The 24119-nt window shown below is 36.7% G+C and overlaps 1 protein-coding gene across 2 annotated transcripts in view; it reads left to right on the forward strand.

The window, feature by feature from the left end:
- Window positions 1-24119, forward strand: part of LOC149568831 (protein MALE DISCOVERER 1-like) — a 67548-nt gene that overhangs the window by 7934 nt on the left and 35495 nt on the right. For both annotated transcript variants that reach the window (XM_089821707.1, XM_089821708.1), the window contains exons 2-3: window positions 8704-8905; window positions 22011-22198. In XM_089821707.1, coding sequence (XP_089677833.1) covers window positions 8728-8905; window positions 22011-22198 — 366 coding nt within the window. In that variant the 5' untranslated portion in view covers window positions 8704-8727. The remainder of the gene's footprint in view (window positions 1-8703; window positions 8906-22010; window positions 22199-24119) is intronic.

The following is a 24119-nucleotide window of genomic DNA, read 5'->3' on the forward strand; positions in this document are numbered from 1 at the left end:
CTACATTAGACTCCCTAGATTCGAAAAGATGTTCTCAATAGTTGGAAGAACATCTTCTGGGATTCAACACATAAATCCCAAACTGGCTCTTCACATCCATATCCTCTGTTGGGACTGAAAATTGCATGGTCAATTTTCAGTCACATATTGAAAATTTTGAAGAATCAATGCCCTAAAGTACTTTTTATGCATATGTAGCCAATTGTCAGTTTGAGGCCTAGATGGTGTTTGAGTGGCTTGAAACCTTTCATTTGACGTATGCATGTAATCCACAATGTTATTTTGTCATCCTGAATCATTCGGTGAAGCCCCATTTTGAGCTAGTTTCAAAACTTGCAATTCTGCCCGTGTCAAATAGTGACAGGAGGCCTAGTTTGTCTTTGAATATCTTTTACCTAAGAATGTGTCATGACCCGCCACTTTGAGGATGTTTAGTATGCATATCAAAGAACATGTGTTCCGATTTTCAGCCCATTTCGAATCCGTTTGACTAGGTTTCAAACCCCTCAAAGTTGGTCATTTATTGTTTTGTGCTTTTGTGTAGTTCACAATTCTGGGAAGCCCTGTTCGACCAATTATATCTTTGACCTAGTTGACCCAAATGAAAAAATTCTTTTTGCACTGTGTTCTAGGGGTCAGACACTTCATATGTTCCATTTTTGAGATGATGACGAATCCATTTGATCAATTTGCTAACATGATTAAAAACCCAATTTACATTGTTTTGTTACGGCTAAGGTATCCAGATTGATCCGTACCACTGTTTGGCACGTTATAACTTTGATCCCGTGATTGGTAAGCCTAAACGGATTGTACCATCGTGTTGTGTCCTGAAAATCCTTGAAGTATGCCAATTCTCAAGTCATGACGAATCCATCTGCATACTTTCTTATGTCCGTTCGTTTACCAAAAATTACTTTTTGACACATTTCCCAGTTTAAAATTTCCAAGTGCCTGTTTTTGGAAATTCGCCAAATTCATCCTGTTACTTGTCATAAGCCCTCATTATGGATTCTTATCCTTTGAATGGCAAAGAACCTATATCCTGGTTTTTAGAACCCCAAGTGATCAATAACCCAGTTTATAATGCCGAACCTGAGCCCAGTTTATGTTTTTTAACACTGTTTGCTTGCAGGATAATTGAAGTATGGATGTTCGAAAATTAAAATCTTTTGAATGGAAAGTCGTCATGGGCTAAGAATTTGCAGTATGGTAGAATGTGTAGCATTGAACAATCATGCCAATTTTTGTGGCCTGGTTACTTGATTGAATCAGTTTTTAAGGCCAGCTGGCAGGCCTCCAGACGCAAATTCACAATCTCTAGAATTGATTAAAAGATTTGATTAAAGAGTCATGGCATCAACAAAAGAAATTGCAGCATATGTTTAACAATACTCCTTTTCAAATGCCGGGAAGCTTTAATCCTATTTTAGATGAAAAGGCCATCAGCTTGTCTAAAGCAGATGGTAATGATGCATTTTCCAGTTTGACAGAGGAGTTAAAAATACAAAAGGAGAAGAAAGGCTGTGGTCCACCTCCACATTGGTATATTAGCAATAACAAACTTGACTCTCTTTTAAGCTATATGAGAGGCCATCTCACTTTAGATAAGATTAATGCTGCTATTGATGAGATGGCGCAATTTGCAGAGGCTAATGCTCATCTGATAAAAGAACTGAAGAACAAGCTGGGGGAAAGTCTTTTGGAGAGAGCACATGAAATGCATGAGATTTCTACAGCAGAGCAAGGTGTGGACTTTGTTTCAGCATGTGTGATATTTGATCATAGATTTCTTTGATCTGTGACTCAATAAAATGCAATTATATATGGATGATTAGCCACCATTGGTTCCAAATTCTTATTTAAATCAATGTATTACTCTCCACGCACATAAGCAATTGGGTGGGTGTATAAAGCTGGTTAAATTTGATTGAAATTAAAATTTGTATGCCTTGGAATCTGCATATTTAGAAAATAATATTGATTGTATACAATAAGGGGGTTTTTGAAAGAACCCACAAGCAGCAACATCTCAAGGTAGTCAATGCCAGAGTATTCTGTAGAATGGAAGGAAGACCATCTTAAAAAGGAATTCCACAAAAAAAGGGGGCAATAAAGATGTTTGCTGATGGAAATACGAGAAAAGGGAATATGAAGAAATTATAGCACTTTCCCATGTGAAGAGCAGCAAATCAATTAAAAAATTCTTAGATAAAACCACCAGCCTTTACTCACATCATTAGACACCATGGAAACATTACATAATCTGAATGAAGATGAGACGTCGTAGAAGTTAAGAACAGAGGCAAGTAACCATGTCCCAGGCAGCATTTGGAGAAGTCCCATGCAAGCAGAGAAGAGCATGGCCGGATGCCAAAGAAAAGCATGCCCACGTCTCAAACCAGATGGAAGCTTTCAAAGAAAATGGAGAATTGATGGAGTGGCAAATAATTTAGAATGAACCAAGCAATGGAAAATGCAGAACAGAGAAGAGTTTTCTTTTCCAACATATATCCCACATGGCTTATACTGGGAAGCTTTTGAATGTTTAAATACACCTTTGTGCAAATAGCATAGTGTGAATAAGACAGTGGCCTTTTATAAGGCAAGCTATGCATGGTGTGGGACCCGACCTGGACAGTTGGAGGCAATAAATGCATAATTTTGAACAAACATAAGCACGTGATGATGTGGCGACAAAGCACCAGATAATGACACGTGTCCACATCAGAGGGTTGGCGCATGCCCGCAAAAGAAAGTTGCCCGAACGTTAAAAAATGCGGGAATGCGGGGACGCGCCATGTGGCAGCGGGCTCGCCCAGTGATGATATGGCGATGATGAAGTAGGTGCTATTTGAGCGATGATGTGGCGACTTGGTAGGCCAATCAGAGGCCACCACGTGGCAAAAAGGTCGGTCAAACCTAGTTTGACCCTAAAATTGAGGGGCGAGGGAAAATAAATTAAAATATTTTAAATTGTCATTTTAAAATGTTTTTTCAAAAGGGGTAAGGAGAAATTTGGAAAATGATAAAAAATATTATTTTTTATTATTTTTTCAAAATGTATGTGCAAGCAAAGCTTTTAAAATCAAAAGGGCGTTTGTTCTAAAGTTTAAACTTTAGATATTTTAAATTTTTGAAAAAATAAGAAGTGTAGATCAGACACTTATAGCAGGGGACTGTTTTTCAAAATGGCTTTCTGGGGGTTTCTAAGAAGCGAATATAGGCATATTATATATCGCCGAAATCAGGAGAAGACAAACTTTCCGATTCTGAGGTTAGTTTTCGCACAGGAAGCAGTTTGTTCAAGCTACATGAGGTTTTGACTTAGATTCCTGACTTGCAACCGCATTCAGGTATCAAAGTTCAATTGTGATTTCTAGTAAGGTAATGACCTGAATATGGGTAAAGCATGGTAAGAATGCAGTTGGGGTCAATTTTGGTCACCATTATTCAGTTTAAACCCAAGTTTTTACCAACATTTCATGATGCAGTTTAGATTTTTGGTTCCAGTTTTGATGTGTTCTCATACTGTGACACCACATTCTTCAGCAAATTCTTCTTGTATGAACAACAGCAGTCAAGATAAATACAGATAGTTCAGATCTATTAGGTGTTTTCTATGTTCTGATTGCATGCATATGAATGTATTATTTCAAGGAAATAAATACAAAGAACTACAGGTTGAGTTTCATCTTGAATCTTGTCTCCTTTATCAGTGATCTTCAATGTTTTATTATCTTTGAAAAAAGAGCCTAGGTTGTAGTTGCAGTTCCTTAAGGCTGTATGTTGTTTCATTGTTGTTTATAACTCAAGGGGTTATGTAAATGCTTTAGGGAAATCAACAGGGTTGCAAGTTTACTGATGAGGATATCAGGTAAGAATGAGGTTTAGATTGAGTATAGATGTCTATTTACAACGTGAATGGATAGATCAGATATCTGAAGATACAAATATGTCTCAGGTACCTGTACGTATGTATTTGATTCATAGAATTGCCCAATGGATTAGGCACTGATCAGTTATAGGATCACTTGTTCATGCTGTTGCATATTAGGGGTTTTGTTGAATTCAACATCATTTGTCAAATGTTCTTCCCTTTCATGTTGAAGAGCTGAAAAGTCTAACCCTCACTTAGCTTATGAATTTCATAGATTCGCATTTAGCTACTGTAGATTTGTGTTATTACACGAGTTATTAGGAGATATAAAGGGTTGCATCTGCTGTTAATAGGTTCACATTTATGTTATAATTGCACTGGTACCCTATATCAAAACCTCAAGGTTAACCCGCCTAGGTCTTGTAGAGCCTGAAGTGAAGAAGGGTCAAGCCTTATAGTTGGCCCAAGACTGCAGTCGAGTGTATTTGTCATAGGAATTTGCTAGCCTTAGATGCATTGGTCTTGTTTCTTGGTTATTTTCAAAACTGTTAAATTAGGAGCCAACATCCTCCAAGTCCTCAACTTGTACACTCTTTCCCTTGTTTTTCTTCTGCTTCTTCACATCCATCTTCTGTGTTCCACAGGTCTGATTTCCATACTGATCTCCAACCTTCTCAGAATCATTCAATTCAACTCTGTTGCCAATACTCAGGTTCCTCGTACCAAGCTCTTCATTTTGTAAAGGAATCAGGGAATACTTCTTGCCACCTTTCTCAATAGTAAACACATTCTTGACACAATCATCCACAACCTTGCAATCATATTGCCAAGGTCTACCTAGCAACACATAACAACTGTTCATGTCGACGATATCACACAACACTTGATCCTTATATTGCCCAATCTGGAAATCAACAAGGCACTGCTCCCTCACTTCCAAAACATGCTCACCTTGCAACGAGTCAATCCTATAAGGATAAGGATGTCTCATTCTCTTCAAACCAAGTTTCTGAACCATCTCCTCAACAACAAGGTTATCAGTACTACCACCATGCACAATCACATTGCAAACTTTACCACCAGACATATAATGAGTCCTGAACAAACTAGTCCTCTAACAAGAATCTAGTGTTTTCTGACCAAGCAGTACTCGCCGAGCTAGCAAACTCTCTCCTTGCTCAGGTTGACTGTCTTGGAGTACAACCTCATTCGCAAGAGCAACTTTCTTACCATGAGGACATTCAAGAGATCTATGCCCCTTTTTACCACATCTGAAACAATTACCACTAAATCTACCTCCACCTGTTCTTCTCTTTTGATCAGTAGGTTTTGGTTCACCTTTAGCACTTAGTTTAGCCTTTGCCAAGTTATCCTGCTTCTCCTTCCCTCTAGCATTACCTTGACTTTTCTTCTTCAACTTATCTTCTGCCTTCAGAGCATACTGATAAGCATCCTCAACTGAAGAAATATTCAGCATACAAACCTCATCCTGAATATTGAACCTGAAACCATTAATATACCGAGCTACCTTCTCCTTTGACAATTTGTTGTGACTAGACTGAATAGTCAACTTGTAGAACTCCTCAATATAATCTGTCATAGTCATATCTTTCTGCTTCAAATTCTGCAACCTCTTAAAAAACTCAAGTTCATAGTCAACAAGAATGAACTTAGCCATCAATTTAGTCACCATCAATCTCCATCTAGTGATCTTCATTTCACCTTCTTCTTCTTTGTCTCTTTGCAGTTCCTTCCACCAAAGAGCAACATGTCCTTTCAGGTTAGCTTGTGACAACCTCACTTTGAGTGGATCCTCAATATCCTCAAGCTCAAAGTAGTCTTCCAATTCACCAATCCAATCAATGAGGTCTTCAGGAGTCAAAGTACCTTAGAAATTAGAAACCTCCATCTTATAATTCAACTTCAAGTGAGATCCAGGTCTAGCAAACTGTCCAGCCCTAGTTCCATCAGGTCTCTCCACATGATCAGTTCTATGCTCACCACTAGATCCAATAGCTTCAAAGTCTTCAGCAACTTCCTCATAGCCATCTTCAGTACCCATATGCCTAGGTATACCACCTAAAGCACTCACAATCTCAGCAATCATGTCACTCTTCATCAATGCAATCTCATATTGGAATTCTGCTCTAATCTTCTCTGAGATCCTTTCCTCCACAACATCACTAAGACCATCAATTGCCCTAGGGTCCAATCTTCTTGGAGGCATCTTCCAAAATTTTTGCAAACCCTAAGCAATAGATCCACCAATCCAAAAGATCAATCAGCTCCACAGGATCAACCTTCTCCAACCCAAGATCCTGGTGCAAAACTGCCTCAACTTTGGCAATTGGTTTCACACACTCAGGAAACCTGGCTTTGATACCACTTGATGCAATGCAAGGCAGGAGAATCCCCAAAGGAGATGTCCTAGCTCCTAGCAAATAACCACATAGGGGAAACACACCAACAAAGCAAGATCTGATACCCAATCACAATACTTTATTCATAGATATGATTGTTTACATGCAATATGCCTGGTCGTAAGGCCTTCTGGGTTAGGGCCAAATGCAAAAGCAATTACAAAATAGTTTTGCAAGATCCCTCAAGATCCAACTCACAACCTAAACTTAGCTAGTCCAGATCTGCACTCTGGAAGAAAACTCCAAGGAAATCTCGAGTTGTGCTCGCAAGCCCACCAAGCAATTTCCAAGCTTTCCAAGCCAAAACCACTAGCCCTTCAAATTTCGCTCCTACACTTCATCCTCTTCTCCAAGCTGGATGATTCATGCTCAAAGACTCCACAAAACCCCCTACTTATACCCAACTAATCCATAGGTCAGCCCAATTCATTACAAATTAAATTAAATCCCTCACATTAATTATATGTTGAGCCATAGGTCGGCCCAATTCATTACAAATTAAATTAAATCCCTCAGATTAATTATATGTTGAATGCCCATAGGTCGGCTACAACACAAATTAAATACCCATACATAAGTTGAATGCCAAAAGTTGGCTCACAGACAACTCGGCACCAATAGGAACCAAGACCAAGCTGAGTGTCAGAGAGACCAAGCCGAGCATTAGAAAAAACCCAAGCAATGCTGAGCACCACAGTGCCTGCCGAGCTCCATAGGGTATGTCGAGCTCCTAGTGTCTGCCAAGCTCCATAGAGTATGTTGAGCTCCCAGTGTCTGCCGAGCTCCACAGCCAAAACTATTCCCAATAACGACCGAGCACCACTCCTTTGGTGACCGAGTCTACATCTTCAAGCCAAAATCCCTCCAACATGCAGGATTGCAAGCAAGCCCACAATGCGTTTGCATCATATTTAGGCATACACTCTACGTTAATAATTTAGTTGGGAGCTTTTCTGTTCTGTTAACAATATTCCATCTAAGTAAGTAGATTTCCACAATCCATGAAATCAATTGCTATTCTTTTCTGGATTCCATTGTGCAACTTTTTTTCATCAACGTTTCAGATCACACACTTTGATCCATCCTCAGGATGAATGAAAAACATTAGGAGTAAGTAAAAAAAAAAATGACTAAGCATTCCGTCTTCTAAACATGGCTCTTTGATGCAGATCAGAACTCGTCTTCTGCAAGCATGTTTCCAAAAACAACGGTATCCAGCTCCTGCGAAAAATCTCCTTACTATCCTGCTGCTAAATAGTGAACAAACAGCTAAACTTCTAAAAAAAAACAAAAATATGAACAGAATCCATAGTCATCATCATCAGGACACATAAAATAAAGCTACGAAGGAGCACAGAGGTTAGTTGTAGCAAAAACAGAGAGGTCTTTACAAGTCGAGCCCAAAATTTCTGTAACTCCTACACGGAAAAAAAACCCAGTCTCCACACCATATGTACCTAGTACCTACTAACCCAAAATGGCCAAAAAATCCCTTTAAAAGGGAGAAAGCAAACCAAAAATATGCTAAGAAGAGCGAACAACAGAAGGAAAGTGGGAGCTAACAATTACTCAACTGTTACACTGCCTTAGGTGAGAGGGCTCTGTACTGCAAATGAAATATATGATAATATCAAGTAACTGGATAATTATAAAAGAAAAAAGCCCAATTATTTTTAAGTTCAATTAATCACATCTTATGTCTGTTCTTTACAGTAATTAAAAACTCATGCACATTTACTATGCTTGTATTGTATTTTATACATGTATTTTAAATAACACTGTTGGTTTCTAATGATTTTGTGACTCTGTTACATGTTTATAGCCAAAGAAAGATTCTTCTATCACAAAACAAATTTGATAAAGTTGATTTGGCTTGTTATTAATACAAGTGGTGATATTTGTCATTTTTGGTGCTTTTTAAGTGCACTGAAAAGTTACTACAAGAGATCTTGCATGCGATGTGTTGCATTCAAAATATTTGTCTGCTTTTGATGCTTGCTTCAAAAGTTATGTGTAGAATGAAAGAGATGATTTGAATGTCTGTGCCAAGCCATAATAAGTAGAGACAGTAATGTGCCATCAAACATCTAGTGAAATTGATTTTATGCTCAAAGACAACCTATGCAGAACATTGGAACATTTCTTCAACAAAGATTACAAACTCAGCAGTTTGTATTAAATTATTATAGATAAAAATATAAAACGCCCTCATAATGTTAACTGCAACTCAAGTTGATTTCATCCATTCAATTTTCATGAGGGGAATACTTGCATCCATCTCTTGTAAATCCATAAAATTACACTTTTCAAGTTTTCTGTTAAGAACTTGGATTGGTTTATGAATTTGTTAACATATTTGAAGATAAAGTGCCCTTTTTATCTAATCAAGAGATATATTGGTAGGATAATCTCTGCTGGGAGCAGGAAATGATGGAAGCATGGGTCTATGGAGTTATTGGAGCTGGTGCTGTGATTATTCTTGCCTGTTTACTTTTCATTGTATACCAGGTTTTTAGTATCTTTTACCATGGCATGCATAAATCCATACTGCCATTCTACTGTACAAAAGCAGACGAGTCGTCAGACTATAAAGAAACTAAGAAAGGTATGTTGCTTTTATTCTTTCCTAGTCAATTCTGAAACATCTGTTTTGTGTTTCTAAAATATCAGTGCCTAATGTTAAACTGATAAAAAATGGGTCCAGCTTATTCAAACAATATCTGAACTGGTTATTTGGTATCCAATAATAGAAATTGAATAAACATGATGTGGTACTGTATTTTACTTCTCTAGCAAAATTGAAATATGTTGTGGGAAAGAGAAGCAATTATTTAGCTATGTATTTTGAGATTTGACTATCAAACTATTAATGAAAGCTCTTCTACGCTCTTATCTTTTAGATCAAATGGAGCAACATTACTTGGTTCACTACATGTACGTGTAGTCAAATGCAATGGTTTTCTTGATATGCCTTTTCTATTTCTTTGACATCCTCTCTTTTCTGCTTATTTTTATAATTAGCAGAAACTGTCTTATTTGAGTTTAAGCATGCATGAATAACAGTCCAAGGCTCTGAAGTCCATGGAAAACTTCCCAAACTCAATGAAAAGAAATTCTTCATCTTAACATGATGTTATCATAGCAGAACATTAATGGTAGCTTGCATTTATGAGGTGGGATACCTGTTACGAGTTGGAACTCAGCATATTCAAGCACAAGCTATGACCAGGTGTGATGCTGCTATGAAATGTCAGGCAAGTGTAGGCTATTTCCAGCCTTAATGTTATTTTGACAATAAAAGTGCTTTATTGAAGCCGACCTGCCAGTTGATAAACCATTCTATATGTTATGGTAATTGGATAACTGATGAATGAAACTGAAGATATATAACAAATTACTGGATGATGTTTATAAAAGAAATGACCATAATCTAAACAAAATTAGAAACAATCCAAAGAAAACTAAAACTAAAATACAATAGATGACCATTGAATAATAAAATATTACTTTAATACCCTCCTTTAATGGTCATCCTATCAACTACACCAAATTGCCGATTAATTTTACAAACTTTGTCCTGCCTTATAGATTTGGTGAGGATGTTTGCAATTTGATCCTCTGTTGGAACATACTGCAACTGTACTGAATCATCTTCTACCAGCTTGTGGATGAAATGAAAATGAAGCTCAACATGTTTAGCCCGCTCATGGAAGACTGGATTTATTGACTAGTTTCAACACGCTTTGATTGTCACAATACAATGGTGAAGGACCTGCTTGAGACATTTACATGTTAGAAAGCATTTTTTGAAGCCAAACTGCTTCACAAGCTGCATTAATAGTTCCTCGATATTTTTCTTAGGTTAAAGAAAAATCTACTGCTTGTTTCTTCTGGCTTCTTTCTGTTCCATGTGACTACACCTTGCCCAAACCGAAGACATACCCAAAAATAGACTTTTTTCTCATCGACAAATCATTTCCAATCCGAGTCCTTAAAATTAATAAGCTTAGAATCTAAATGCTTCTTTTGTACAAGATGCCAAAGTTAGGAGTGCCCTTCACACATCTTAGCACACACTTTGTTGCAACCCAATGTTCAGCTTTTGGGGCTGTCATGAAGCAAGAGACATATAGCTCGTAGCATAATTGAGGTCATGTCTAGTGGTAGTGAGATAGAATAGGCTGCCAACTAGTTGCCTGAACATTATTTATTCATCATAGATGAATCTGATTCAGCTAATAGTTTTAGCCTTTTCTCCATACGTGTAGATGCAGGTTTGCAGTCGTGCATGCAAACTTACCCAACAGACTCTTGACATACTTTGACGGAGAAATAAAAATGTGGTCATTTGTTTACCATACCTCTACAACAAGACAATGATGTAGAAGTGAAAGTCCCAAGTTTTCCATTCAAATGATTGGCACAAATTCTGTTTGATTTGCTTGATCAAATGCATTGCATCACTAGTGCTGATCAGATCATCAATATAGATGACAAGGAGGAGGATATCACCATTAGTATTCTTAACATATAGATTGGGATCAAAAGGATTCCTTTGAAAGCCTTGATCAACTTATTACATATCAATTTTTATGTACCAAGCTCGAGGAGCCTATTTGAGGCCATAGAGTGCTTTCACTAGTCTACATACCAAGTGTTCTTTATTGGCTACCTTAAACCTTGGAGGTTGTGTCATATGGACATTTTTTGTGCAACTCACCATTGAGGAATGCACTCTTGATGTCCATTTGTCGAACATGCAAAAGGCATTTGGCACTCATTTTTGGTTATGGAAGCTAAAGATTCCTCATAGCTGATGCCTTCTTTCTGCAAGAACTCTTTAGCTACTAATTGATCCTTGTACTTATCAAGAGTTCCATTGGTCTTATACTTGACTTTATACACCGATTTGCAGCCAATGGGTTTCTTCCTAGGTTGAAGATCAAACAAGACCCAAGTTTTGTTCTTCAGAAGACTTTGGTGTACAACATCCATAGCCTGTTCCCACTTAGGTATTCCTTTAGCCTCTAAGTATGGTCAAGGCTCATAAATGCTGGGAATGTTGACTATAAGAGCAGAGTTAACTGAATTTTGCTGCTTGCTCTTGCGTCTAGTTGATTTGCACTCAATAAGTTCATCATCATGAAGATGACCAATGGTCTTGGCCCACTACTTAGGATAGAAAGTAGAAGCCCCTACATCCAAGTCAGGAGTATCGACATCACCTGGGGTGCATGGAACAAAAACATCTAGATGTAGATCAACATTTTCTTGAGAAAAGTTGAGTGGTGCAACATAATGTCTAGTAGTCGCCACAACTTTAGAGTCAGTCATTTGAATCCCTCCCATTAGGTGGACCGAAGGGAAAACAAACTTCCAAAGCCTTTAAAGGCTGATCCCCAGGGCTGAAAATAGGAGAAGAGAGCTCAAAGGATCCTCATTCTTCATCAAACACAACATTGCGGGTGAATATGAGACTAGTGTCTACGTCAATCAACCAATAATCATTTTGGTCATCACTGTAACCTGTGAACATCTAGATCTTGGAATCCAAGCATAAGTAGTAGAGCCAAAGACCTTTAAATGACTAATTTTGGGCTTCCCTTAGCCTTCAAAGGTTGATCCCCAAGGCTGAAAATAGGAGAAGAGAGCTCAAAGGACCCTCGTTCTTTGTCAAATACAACATCACGACTGAATATGAGACAATCAATGATGCAAAGCATTTTGGGTAACAACTTTAGGTTGATTGCCAGCACATCCAGTTGTTAAACTGGTCATCTTTAGTAGTTTTTGTGTCATGTTTGTTAAGCTTCAGATGTTAGTTGAGGGAGAGTTATGTTAAATATAGGATCTGATTCTCAGCCAATCTACAGTTTACCTTGCAGTCACCGTAGGAGTAGATTTAGGAGTTTTATTATGTTTTGAACTATTGTTTCATTGTAGTATTTGTATGAGTTAATCTAAGGGTTTAGTATTCCATCAAGGAGTTTATTAGGAGTTTCTTAATCATAAAGGGAAAAGCTGAAACCATAGAGTTCAGCAATTAGAAGATGTAATTTATGGTTTTACAGAGATGAATAAAAGAACAGAGGTTGCTGGCTATTAGTCTTTAAACGTTTTTCTTTTTGTTTCTATGTGTTGAGCTGAGTGTCTGCATCAGTATGGTAATCGGAGCTCAAAGGTGATCAAGGAGAGGTGTTCATGAGTTTGTTCAGTCATTCAACAACAGAGGTGCTAAACACAAGTACGTAGCTGAGCTCAAGAAGACTTGCCATGCCTTGAGAAGGATATTTTGGTAAGCATCACATTCCAGGAGGAGCTGCAGACTAAAGAGGAAAATAAAATAAAATAAGAAGAAATGAGTTGTGCATACGGAAGAGAATGAAACAGGGGGTTGTAGATTGGTGGCAACCACAACTAGCAGAGGATTATTTGAGGTGTAGAATGAAATCAGTGCAGGAAAATCTGAAGATAGGCAGTCACCTATATTAAGGAAATAAAAGAAGAGAGTTGCAACTCTGTCTTGGATCTGAAGATATGATTATGGATTTGTATCACGATGCAAAAAATAGGATAATCAAATTGGAAGAAAGAGTAAGACTGTATGCCTCGCCCAGAGATCCTTGGAAACAAGGGTAAACATAGACTAACATATTTTTTTTTGCTACGAAATACATAATTACATGCATACAACAATATCAAGATTGCAGCAAAAGACATAACCAACCAACCAAAGATCTCCAAGCGTTCACTACTTACCAACACGTACTTTCCATTGAAGTGAATTAACCAAACATTGTTCATTCCATTTAACATATTAACATTAAAAGCAGTGTTCAATTTAAAGCCCAAATAAAAATTCCCAAATGATTAAGTCATACAAGTTCATTTACTAGGTTAAAACGCAACCATGAAGAGATGTCATACAATAGAACCCAAAAATGGCTGTTAGGGGAATAGTTCCGGATTGGGGAGAAGCAACTCTCCATAGGGTATCCAAAACACCAAGTCGCACCCTCCAAACAAGTCGAGAAACACCCGTTGTTTGAGGTACGATAATTCTCTATCAACATCATACAATAAAACTCCAGCAGGAATACGATAATATGGTAAAACTACACATGATACAACCTTGTTTATCGCACGATGGAACTATGAAAGAGGTGTGATGAACTTCTGTATCGCACAATACAAGCTTGTACTATATGCAATACAACTCTTAACTACGTGCGATGAAATGTTACCCCATCGTTTCATTGTATGACTTGTTGCTCTTAAGGGGTACGACCTAGTACCCAAATTGAAGACAAGAAGCTAGTCTAAGCCATAACAAAAAATCAAACCTCCACATCAAGGAGTACCAGAAGCAAGCATCTCGAGGAGATAAGCACTCAATGACATCAATACATCAAAGATATATAATGAATACATCTAACATAATCTTCCTTAAATACAATTCTTATCCATCATAGTGATAATACAAGATCAAGATATAATGTGCATCAAATAAAAACGTAAATCTCTAGTAGCATACATCATGATAGGATCGAAGAATCCTAGTGAACATAAAGCTCCAATCCTAAAGCTAGAAGAAGATCGTCCTTGTACTCCGATCCCCAATAGTGGTATGGGTAGCAACACCTCCCAACCATGTGGAACCCTTAGGCCCACCCCGCCATGCTCATGGAGATAGCGACCTGACCAGAGTCACATAAGATAAGGGCATCCAAGGCTAATACACACGCCAAATAGTACATGACAAAACAATTCACTAATCATGAAGATAATGCAATACATTAGGTCACTAGTCAGACACGCTATAGGATAACTATGTACGGACTCTAGTGGAGTGTCATTACTTGTCTCGCATAGTCCAAGTAGCATCGAGCCTTTGTTTCGACTCCTGTAGGAGGCCACACTCGAAATGTATCTTCTTTCCAACTCTCTCAAAAGGCTAGATACCATGTCTTTGTTCCAACTTCCTTGGGAGTTCAGACACACACTTTCGTTCCAACTCCCTCGGGAGGCTAGGTGATCAATAATCTTATCTTTCATTAAGTTTTATTACCCAAGTGGTTATTTTGGTTATCACTTATTAGACCTCTCCATGTTACCTTGTCGGCCACTTCGGAGTTAGGGTAATTGTGAGAAGCGACTGCACACCTCTACCCTACATAACCATGCTCGTTATACGAGTACTTGTAGGCAATGCAAGTTCCCAACCCAACCCTAAAATGATCACTCAACTGGCCTAAATTTGGGTGTTCGGGTCTTGCAAGATCTTGCATGTGCTTGTGGGTGGGCACAACTAACTCTACAAAATGCTGAATAAAAAAGCTAATTCAAGGGTTGGATATGAGAAATGCAACACAATCACCAAGTAGAAATAATTCACTCAATTGGGTATCTTGTCGGGAGTACAGACTCAACACGAATCCCAATGTCAACAAAGTAAAACCATGACAAGAATAGAAACATGGAAGACAATCCATTTTCGAAACCCAAACACACACCACAAAATTCTCACAAAATTTGGGTGGCATGCAAAACGAGACAAGAATAACACCCAAAAATCAAACATTACGGAATTCAATGATGAAATCGAAAACCCATTTCCAAAAGGAAATAAAACATCCAAAATCCAATAAAATTTGAGCTAAAAGCTCACATGCAAAATCTGATAGCATAACTTTACCAAAACTTATTAGTTAAAGCACATAATAACATGAAATGCTCATTCTCGTCCAACCAGGTTGAATTAAACTATGAAAATGGAGGGGAACAATAGTTTTGAACTTCCAACCATTTAACAATAAAAAATAGATACTAAAATAGACTAAAACAAAATAAATGAGAAAGCACTACCTCAGGATTGCAACCACAAATTAAATAGATTGCCGAATGTGATGAAACGCTCGACAAATGAGGATATTCTTGCTACAAATCCAACGAGCCTATCCTTGTGATGATCCGACAAGCCAAACTCCCACAAAAAAAAAATCACAATTAGCCAAAGAGAGTTTTGGAAGAATTTCTCCAAAATCATGAAATAAGAAAGTGAGAATTGAGAATTGAAACTCACTTTTGCTAATATAAGCACTTCTATAAAAGTGTATTATAAATTAGAATATTAAGTAATTTAATAATCCAATTGGCCCCTTTTCCCAAATAAATTAGGCAATTAGCTTGTAAATAAAATAAATTAAATCAATAAGAAAATTTTGCCCAAATCAAATAAATCAACATTTTAATTAACATCTTTTGGGACAACTGCAAAACCCTAAAACAACAAACGGGTCTAATCACATAAATTATAATGCATTATGAATCCAGATTTACCAATTACTAGAGGGTTAATAATAAAAAATATATGGATACGCCACCCATACAGGGATGACATTGACTCAACACGATCGGTCAAAGTCACTATCTCTAGGTGCCACTGTCGATGATATAGGTACACACTTAGATCCTAAATTTAGGGTGAATGAACTTGATACCTATTTAGTAAGCAAGAAAACATCAAGGCAAATGCTCAATATATAATATCCAAAGCACAAATTACACATAATCACATGAAGGAGAACGACACACCATGTTGATATTGCAAGTGACTACGGCTCCATTCCCACTTTGTACTAGCATTGACGGGCAATCCATGTAGTGCAGTACAAGTTTACAACATAACAACATATAATCATACAATAAAGCATTTAAATTAAATCATTTAAATAATCATTATTTATTTTGAGCATACATTTACTAAAGGTAAAAGACATCCATAGCATAAAAGCACACTAGAAATGAATTCAATAATATTCATCTGATAACACATAAAGCATCATCCATGTTTGAATACAAAATAAACAAGATGTCATCATAAGGCATCATGTCACATTCACTGGCATTATCATGCTGATATCATCAAACTGAATAGTAGCACATCTATCATCTAGCAGCTATGACACTGGTAATCAAAATAGTGTATAGTCATCGAAGCAATTCAATATTCAAATAAACATGCAAAATCCATCAAAGTATATCTTGGGTCAAAATAACGAAGGAATAAAATGTGAACACGAGAGGCACTATAAAGACAAAGAAAAAGAAAGAAGTTAACAAAGGGCCAACAAAAGGAGTTGCAATAGTTAGAGGTTGAGTTGGAGGAGTTATGGTGTATATTGGAAGGTTATGAGACATGCAACAATAAGAAGCTAGAGAAAAATAAATCTACAACAAAGATGTTGAAGAGTTATGAGAAGGTGAAAAGGAATGAAGTAAATCATTCACATTGTGAGGAAGAATCCAAGACAAAGTTTCTTTTAGTTTGGGAAAACCTGTTGTAGTACTTGGGCTTCCTTATTTATGAGCATATCTTACATAAGTCATGAGTGGCCCACTCTATTGAGCATTTCAGATTTGAAGAGTTTGCTAGTATTTATTAATTTCTTTAATAATTTCACATATTGCCTACTCCTTTTATGAAATCACTCATTTGGAAACTTCGTTTTGGAGTCCACGAGTTACTTGATCATTAAGCTTGGAAATGATATTACATTAGGCTGACTTGAATGCTTAAGAAAAGATTGTTGTTTTGGAACTAGAGTATTTTTTTTTGCTGATTTTTACTCTTAATTTTTGTCCTTTGAGGCCCTTAACCACTATAAATCAAGATGCCTTGAAACCCTTGGAATCCAAAAACCACCGTTTTATAGTGCTTAAAGGTGGAGAACCTGCTGTCATCGGTTGCTATGTTTATTCCCTTCCATTCATGATGAGAACAAACCATAGAAAAGCAAGCAAGGAGCTTGAAATCTTCTATTATGAAGCTTGCTTGCATTAAAAACTTCCTGAAATTATGGCTGAATCTTTAAAGGTTTGGCTGAAGTTAACACTCCTCTCTCATTTAAATAAACTTCCCACAACACTTATGCAGCCTCTTTCACATGAATATTCATCATAGAATGATGCAAAAAGGGGATATAGGAGCTTGTAATCCTCTATTCTATGGCTGCTACCATTGTCAAATGTTAATAAGCCAATGCCAACACTACCAAAACCTTGAAATCCTTCCATTTTTGTACTTAATTGAATGTCTGAGTACTTTATGATGTGTTGTGGTTCCACAACACACCCCATTTTCAACTTCAGAAATGGGGACACCCCTTTTTTGGCTCACAGAAGCTTGTTCCTCAGAATAGGGTTTCTTCCAAGGTGCCTTGGGGAGTGGAAATTTTGTAGTTTGGGTTTAGGAGTTTGGTTAGTTAGCGTCATTTTTTACCCCTAGCACCAGTATACTGATGTTAATCTTTTGTGTAGGTCATCATGGCATCATCATCATCCGTAGCAGAAAAAACCATGGTATTGCATGTGCATATTCAACACAGGTGTTTTGGGATTTCAGATAGAAGAAGCAGAAGGAGTTCAAGTCCATGAAAATCTTAACTATAAAGAGGGCATAAGTCATCAAAAATATCAGGAATAAGTACACGAGTGCTCTCAGATGTCATTTGAGAAAAACCTAGAAGCCGTTTTCAAAACTAGGAACTTTGATTTTTGGGTGAATTGAACACCTTGCACACTTTAGTGAAGGTGCACAGGTGCGCTATTCTAAAGTCTTGGAGATGCCCAAGGTCCCAAAGATGCTAACGTGCGCAGGTGCGCAATCTTACAAAGTTTTGAAGATGCATAAGTGCAAGGTGTGCTATGAGCAAAGTGCATAGGTGCACAAGGTGCGCAAATGGGTCTAAATCATTGGAAATATTAGAAATAAGGGTAGAAGAGTGGTCTAAGATCCCATTTGAGCAAAACCCATAAATCAATTTCAAATCTTGGAACTTTGGATTTTTGTGACTTGAGCACCTTGCGCATATCTCCAAGGGTGCACAGGTGCGCAATTTGAAGATTTGGTGAAGGAATTGTCTCTAAAGGTGCACAAGTGCACATATCCAAAAAATCTAGGGACCCTCGAGGTTCCCAAGATTACCATTGCTTCCTCGTCTTCTACAACAGCTAAGACCACACTAAAACCCATGACTTCAAGTTCCAAGGAGTGCCCAAGAAGTCACACTTCATGGATTTGCACTCAAAAGTGAGAGATACCGAATGTTGCTAGATGTTAGACAAGAGAAGAACTGGATAAGAGCAATGATTGGATTGAGAATATACAGGCCAGTAATAAGGTCATGTTATCTATGTATGAAGGTATCCGGGATATGCAGAGAAGAACACATGCCCAACTATTAAAAGTGGATAAATACTATAATGCAACCAACTAGACAACTCCAGAACACAACTATGCTCAGTAAAAATATTTGTACAACAATTCAAGCATCATTTGAAGTAGTATCCTCTAAGGATGATGTCAACCACATTTTTGAAACCGATGAGACACTAAGGGAATTGGACTCCAAGCTGGATGATTTTGCAAAGGTAAGGCAAGAAGTTCATGATTTCCATAGGGAAGCGAGGGCAAAATATGAAGCTTTAGACTTGTTAGATCCTCAAGAAATCACCTCCGTCATCCAAAAGTTCAAAGGGGAACATCCACACATCATTTTGGTTGAAGGTCAACAAGCCCCAGATGCTAGAAATTGAAAATTGTGGACTTGGAAAAATTCTCACTTTGGAAAATTGTGGAGTTAGAAAAGCTCTCTTGGAAAATTGTGGAGTTGGAAAAATTCTCACTTTGAAAATTGTGGAGTTAGAAAAATTCTCTCTTGGAAAATTGTCGAGTTACAATTTTTTTGTCAATTTTTTCATTTCATAGAGGTACGCTTTTCAGAAGGTGCACTTTTCATAGAGGTGCATCGACAATTTTGAAGATGAAGTAGTGGACCGACAGTTAACCACCAATTGCTATTTTTGAGCATTCCATGCATCAAAAATGCATTTTTGACGATAGTTCAACTCCCAAAAACACCTAGAGAAGGCCATTCTTTCATTTTTAGAAGTCCTAGTGACTCCCAAATCATCTCATGGCTTCTCTCTTCTTATTTTCTTATTCTTTTATTGTTTTAAGTCATGTAAAGGCTCATGCACCCATTAAATGATATAAACAAGGGTGGAGACCTACTTAGCACCATTTAGAGAGTCAGTTTGTATATAATTAGCTTTATTTTATTAGTTTTAAGCTTAGTGTTTGCATTAGAAGAGTTCTCACTCCTAACACAAAAAGAGGAGAGGGTTTCTTATAAATAAATGGATGTACTGTGTACTCCAAGCCGATATTTTGATGCAATAATAAATGGTATTGGTACTCCCATTCTGAGTGTAGTAAATCTTGCCAGAGTGTGTTAATTTTGTGTATTCACTTTCATGAATGATAATGGAGCTAATGGTTTTATTGTGTTGTTATAATTGTGCAATCTTTTAATTCTAGTGTTTGCCTTATGTTAACAAATCCTGCTGTTGTGACAAATTGGAGAAAGGATCATTATTGTTCTTGCACAACGTGTTGTCTCATGTGCGCGCACTTTCCGTGCCTACACGATTTGATGAATCGTGAAATATCTTTCAGTTTTTATTAAAGTTCCCATCAATGATTGCATTAGTGGAGTTGAGGAAGCGCTGCTCCTAATTTCTTTGGTATCCTACCAGGGCCTCTCGATAATTTAATTCACAGACGTGTGGTTACTTTGGCTTATGTTCATTAGGAATTTCCCTTTCAGTAATTTGCTTTAAATCTCTCATTGCTCTATCTTCATTATTTTCTCTTCAAATACTTGGTCAAAATAGGAATTCATATAGTTGCATTGATTAGAAATTGCATTCATCATAAAATTGAAAATACAAAAATATATTCATTTTGTGGTTCTGTTTTCGGCAAAGTTGTGCAGAATTGGTAGATACCAGCAAAGGCCTCCTTGTGAACATTCACATTTATCTTCAATTGAGTTACCCAACAGGTTGAAAAACAGCCATCCGAAACCTTGGAATTGGTCATTATTAGCTTTTCAAGAGAGATTTGTGAGAATTTCTGCTGTTAGCATTGTGCAAAATGACCGCTCAACATGATGTAGATGGGAACACACTTATAAATGATAAGAGAACTGCCATGAAAACTAGTTCAAACTACAACAAATGTGCAGTACAACTCTTATGAAAATGACACAAATAAGGAGAATACCTGCTATAAATCTTGGAGGATGGAAATAGGGTGTAACCCTTTGGTGTTCGTAGAGAAACCTTGAAGAAAGGCAAATGTCTTTTAAGTCCAAACTACTCCAATGGTGCTTTAATGATGATTCTTTTCAACCCCTTCCTTCAACAATGAGAAAATAAGAGAATAAAAACACTCCAATAGAAATTGGTGTGTTCTTTTCAAACTTTGAATTTGCTTTTTCTTTTCACTCTATCCTAGGTGCACTTTTTGACCTCTAATGGAAATTTTTGCCTTCTATTATTACCGTTTACACTTGCATCCAAGAACTCTAGGGCGCGCTTTATCACTTAAATGACCTTTTTATAATAATTTTTTGGCATTCTACTCCTTGGCCCCATGCTTGGGAGTTACATTGTGCTTTCCTCATGTTTCTTTCTTGAAATTACGTTCAACTCATAAGGTGCACTGTTAGGATTGATATGTTTCATCTATTTTCACATCGATTTTTGTTACTTAATCCCCTTCTTGTGCTTGTCGGAGATTGGATGTACTTTTGTTATGTTTTTTACTTAACAGATTTTTCTTTTGTGGTGCATCCTTGAGGATCTAATCTATTTTAATTTGTAATTTTATACTGAGTTCTGTCATTTGACTGAAAAAAGCATTTTTGGGTCAGGCAGGTGATTACATGTTCTCATGTGTCATCAACATTACATTTTCCCTCTCTAAGTTGACCTTATCATTGAAAGTTCATTGAAACGTTTAATATTACAGTTTACTCCTTGTGGGAATTCTTCATACTTACAGCAGTTTTGCCTGTTTTGGCCTCCAATTATGACATCCTGTCTTCTTGGTGTGCTTTGGAACATTTACATATCCTTTACTAACTTGAAACCATCAAAAAGTGCATCTCCTTTGTCTAGATGTGTCCTGACTCTCAAAAGTTCTGATAACTGTTTACCTACCTTATGATGCATTTGCCATTTCTTCACGATCCAAGTTTTCATGTTTAATTTGATTAATATGCTAGAGAGCTACTTTAGTTGCCCCTGCAAATTTGTTACCTAAAAATTATGATGAGAGCATTGCCAACGCTTAGGAACAAGGTTTCGTTTATGATTCATAAATGAGCAATACAGGATTCTGACTTACAACCGGACACAGTATGAGTTTTTTGAAAGTGTGCAACCAACCAGGAGACTGATACCTTGATATTTTTATGTCAGATCCTTTAGTTATTAATAAAATGGGGAACTTATGGACTGCTTCTTGACAAGAATGAATGAGGCGTTCATGTACACTGCTCACTAACTCCACTTCAGGCAACTGATAGTCGTCTATATATTTGTGGTTGAAGAGCAGTTTCATCCATTTAGCATTGTTGTAATTCTATTTATTCCACATTAAAGAATTTTGTGCATTAACAGTTTTGGTGGCTATCACTTGCATTCTCTGAGATTTTATATATGCCCATTTTAGTTTCTCTTGCCATTTACTTTCTGAAGTTATATCATTACTAAGTTCTAGTGGGAAGCTAATGATTTCTTTTTTTAGAAATGGTTTTCCTTGATATATGAATTTGATATTTTTGTGGTTTTGCTTTCAGGCAGAGTACAATACTTCACCTACACTGAAATAGAAGCATTCTGTGAAGGATTCAGTAATCTTGTAGGTGAGGGCTCTACCTCTTGCATTTACAAAGGTATCTTATTAGATGGCACAGAGATTGCAGTCAAAAGGTTCAAAGATATGGTTCAGAAGCAGCCTTATGCAGAAAGAAAATTTCAGTATCAGGTATTATCTGTGTTGTATTCTTATGAAAAATACAGTGTGGCAAATAATTCATATTTTTTGGGAACCTGAAAGAACAGAACAGATCAAATGAAAGGCTGAAATTATAAAAATAAAGTTAATAGCAAGAATTCTGATTTTTTTAATTTACATAATTCATGTCACATTTTATACAAACTTGAATAGTTTATGGTCTTTTCGAGAACGTGCTGTTTTTATAGTTTGTCTTTAGTATACCTAGACAAGAATAAAATACCAACAAATTCTAAATTAGACCTTACAGGTGTCATGGATCACCCAATCAAATCTCCTATAGCATCAAATTAGAGAGTAGAAAAGCATATTTTTATGAACATGTTTGAAAGTTTCAAACAGTAGTTTTGCTTAACCAGACTATCTAAATTTTGCCCCCTAGCATATGGACAAAGTGCTTATAAATTCAAATTAGATAAAATAATGTCCAGTATTTACAATTTATTTATTTTCTACATAAGATATTTGAACTTACACATCAAACAAGGATAGTTGCAATTTCAGATTTTTGCAATTATTGAATAGAAGAATATACTTTTCCTATATTTACTCGTATTGGCAACACTTAAAAAGTTCCGTCAATAGTTTAAAATATGCATGCTAAGGCTCTATAAGGAGTGAATGTTTTCCCTAGGGCTAGATCTGATTGTTAAGAAAAATTCCTGTAATGACCTCATTTTCAGGTTCTCTAGCAATGTAGTTGTTCCTGCCTTCCTGTGTTTGTGTCAACTCGTTCAGAGGGGTAATTTGATGTTACTAGTGAATTCAGATGGTTTAGAAGATTTATAACTCTTTCAAATGTTTGGTTCCAAGATTCTTGGAGTGAGTGTCAATTTTTTTTTTTTGAGTGTCTGTTTTTAAAGAGTCATCCAGTTAGGCCCATTTATCATCTTTCCTCGTAAGGATCACTCCTGTGTAGTCAAATTCTAATTCCGATGTACTTTAACCATTTTTGTTAGCTGGGTGTATTACTGAGCTATATTTGATTAAATTCAATAAGATTGCCATTTTAATTAAAATAGTTTATCAGGCACCTCAGTTATAGCTCATTGGAAATAGAATAGAAATTAATAAATGTTGAGTTGCTTAAAAGTGACTTTATGTGCTGAAACGTTAAGAAGTGAATTAAGTCACTTTTTCGAGTTAAAAGGTTTAAGAAATTATTAAAGGGATTTTACAAAGGAGTTTTTGGAAAGTTCCCTAAAAAGTTTATAAACAAAGGGATGGAGAGCTGATTTGATGTGGAGTTTACTATTTTTTTTATTTCTCTTTGAGAAAACCTTGCATGGCTTTTGAGATTCCAACTTGGTCCACATAGCCTTCTTGAGGATGAAATCTGTCTTGAAGAAGACTAGCAACGTAGTGGAATATCTACTTTGGTTTGTATTTGTTTGATCTTACAAGTATTCACAATGCATTTCTAGTTGGTTTTTTGGTGTTTCGTTCGAGTTTCAAGATATTTTTGAGGCATTTTTCAATGCTGTCTGTACCAATCCAGCTACCTTCAGATTCATGTTTTTGCTCATAGCTTTGGAAAAAAGACATCATTTGTGTATTGTCTCAAAGGTTTTTTTATGGCTAGATGATGAGTATGCAAATATAATATATAGATTTTACTTTGGCATTAATTTCTCGAGCTCGAGTCTCTCCTTGTAGGCAGTTCCCAACTTGGGTATTGGGACGCCTGTGTTTGAATGCAAAAATATCATTTGGAGTTATTTAAGAATTCCTAACAGATCTGGATCAATTTGGAAGGTGAAAAAAGTAACTGATATTTCTTATGTGAATTGCCCCTGTGCTATTGTTTGCATTGAATTGCTGGAGAAAACTTCTGAGTTACATTTTCTGAGTATTAAAGCTTAGTTTGATGGTTTCTGGATCGTAATATTAA

Source organism: Cupressus sempervirens, chromosome 3, assembly GCF_028749045.1.
Source record: "Cupressus sempervirens isolate cs-2001-9-10 chromosome 3, ASM2874904v1, whole genome shotgun sequence".
Lineage (NCBI taxonomy): Eukaryota > Viridiplantae > Streptophyta > Pinopsida > Cupressales > Cupressaceae > Cupressus > Cupressus sempervirens.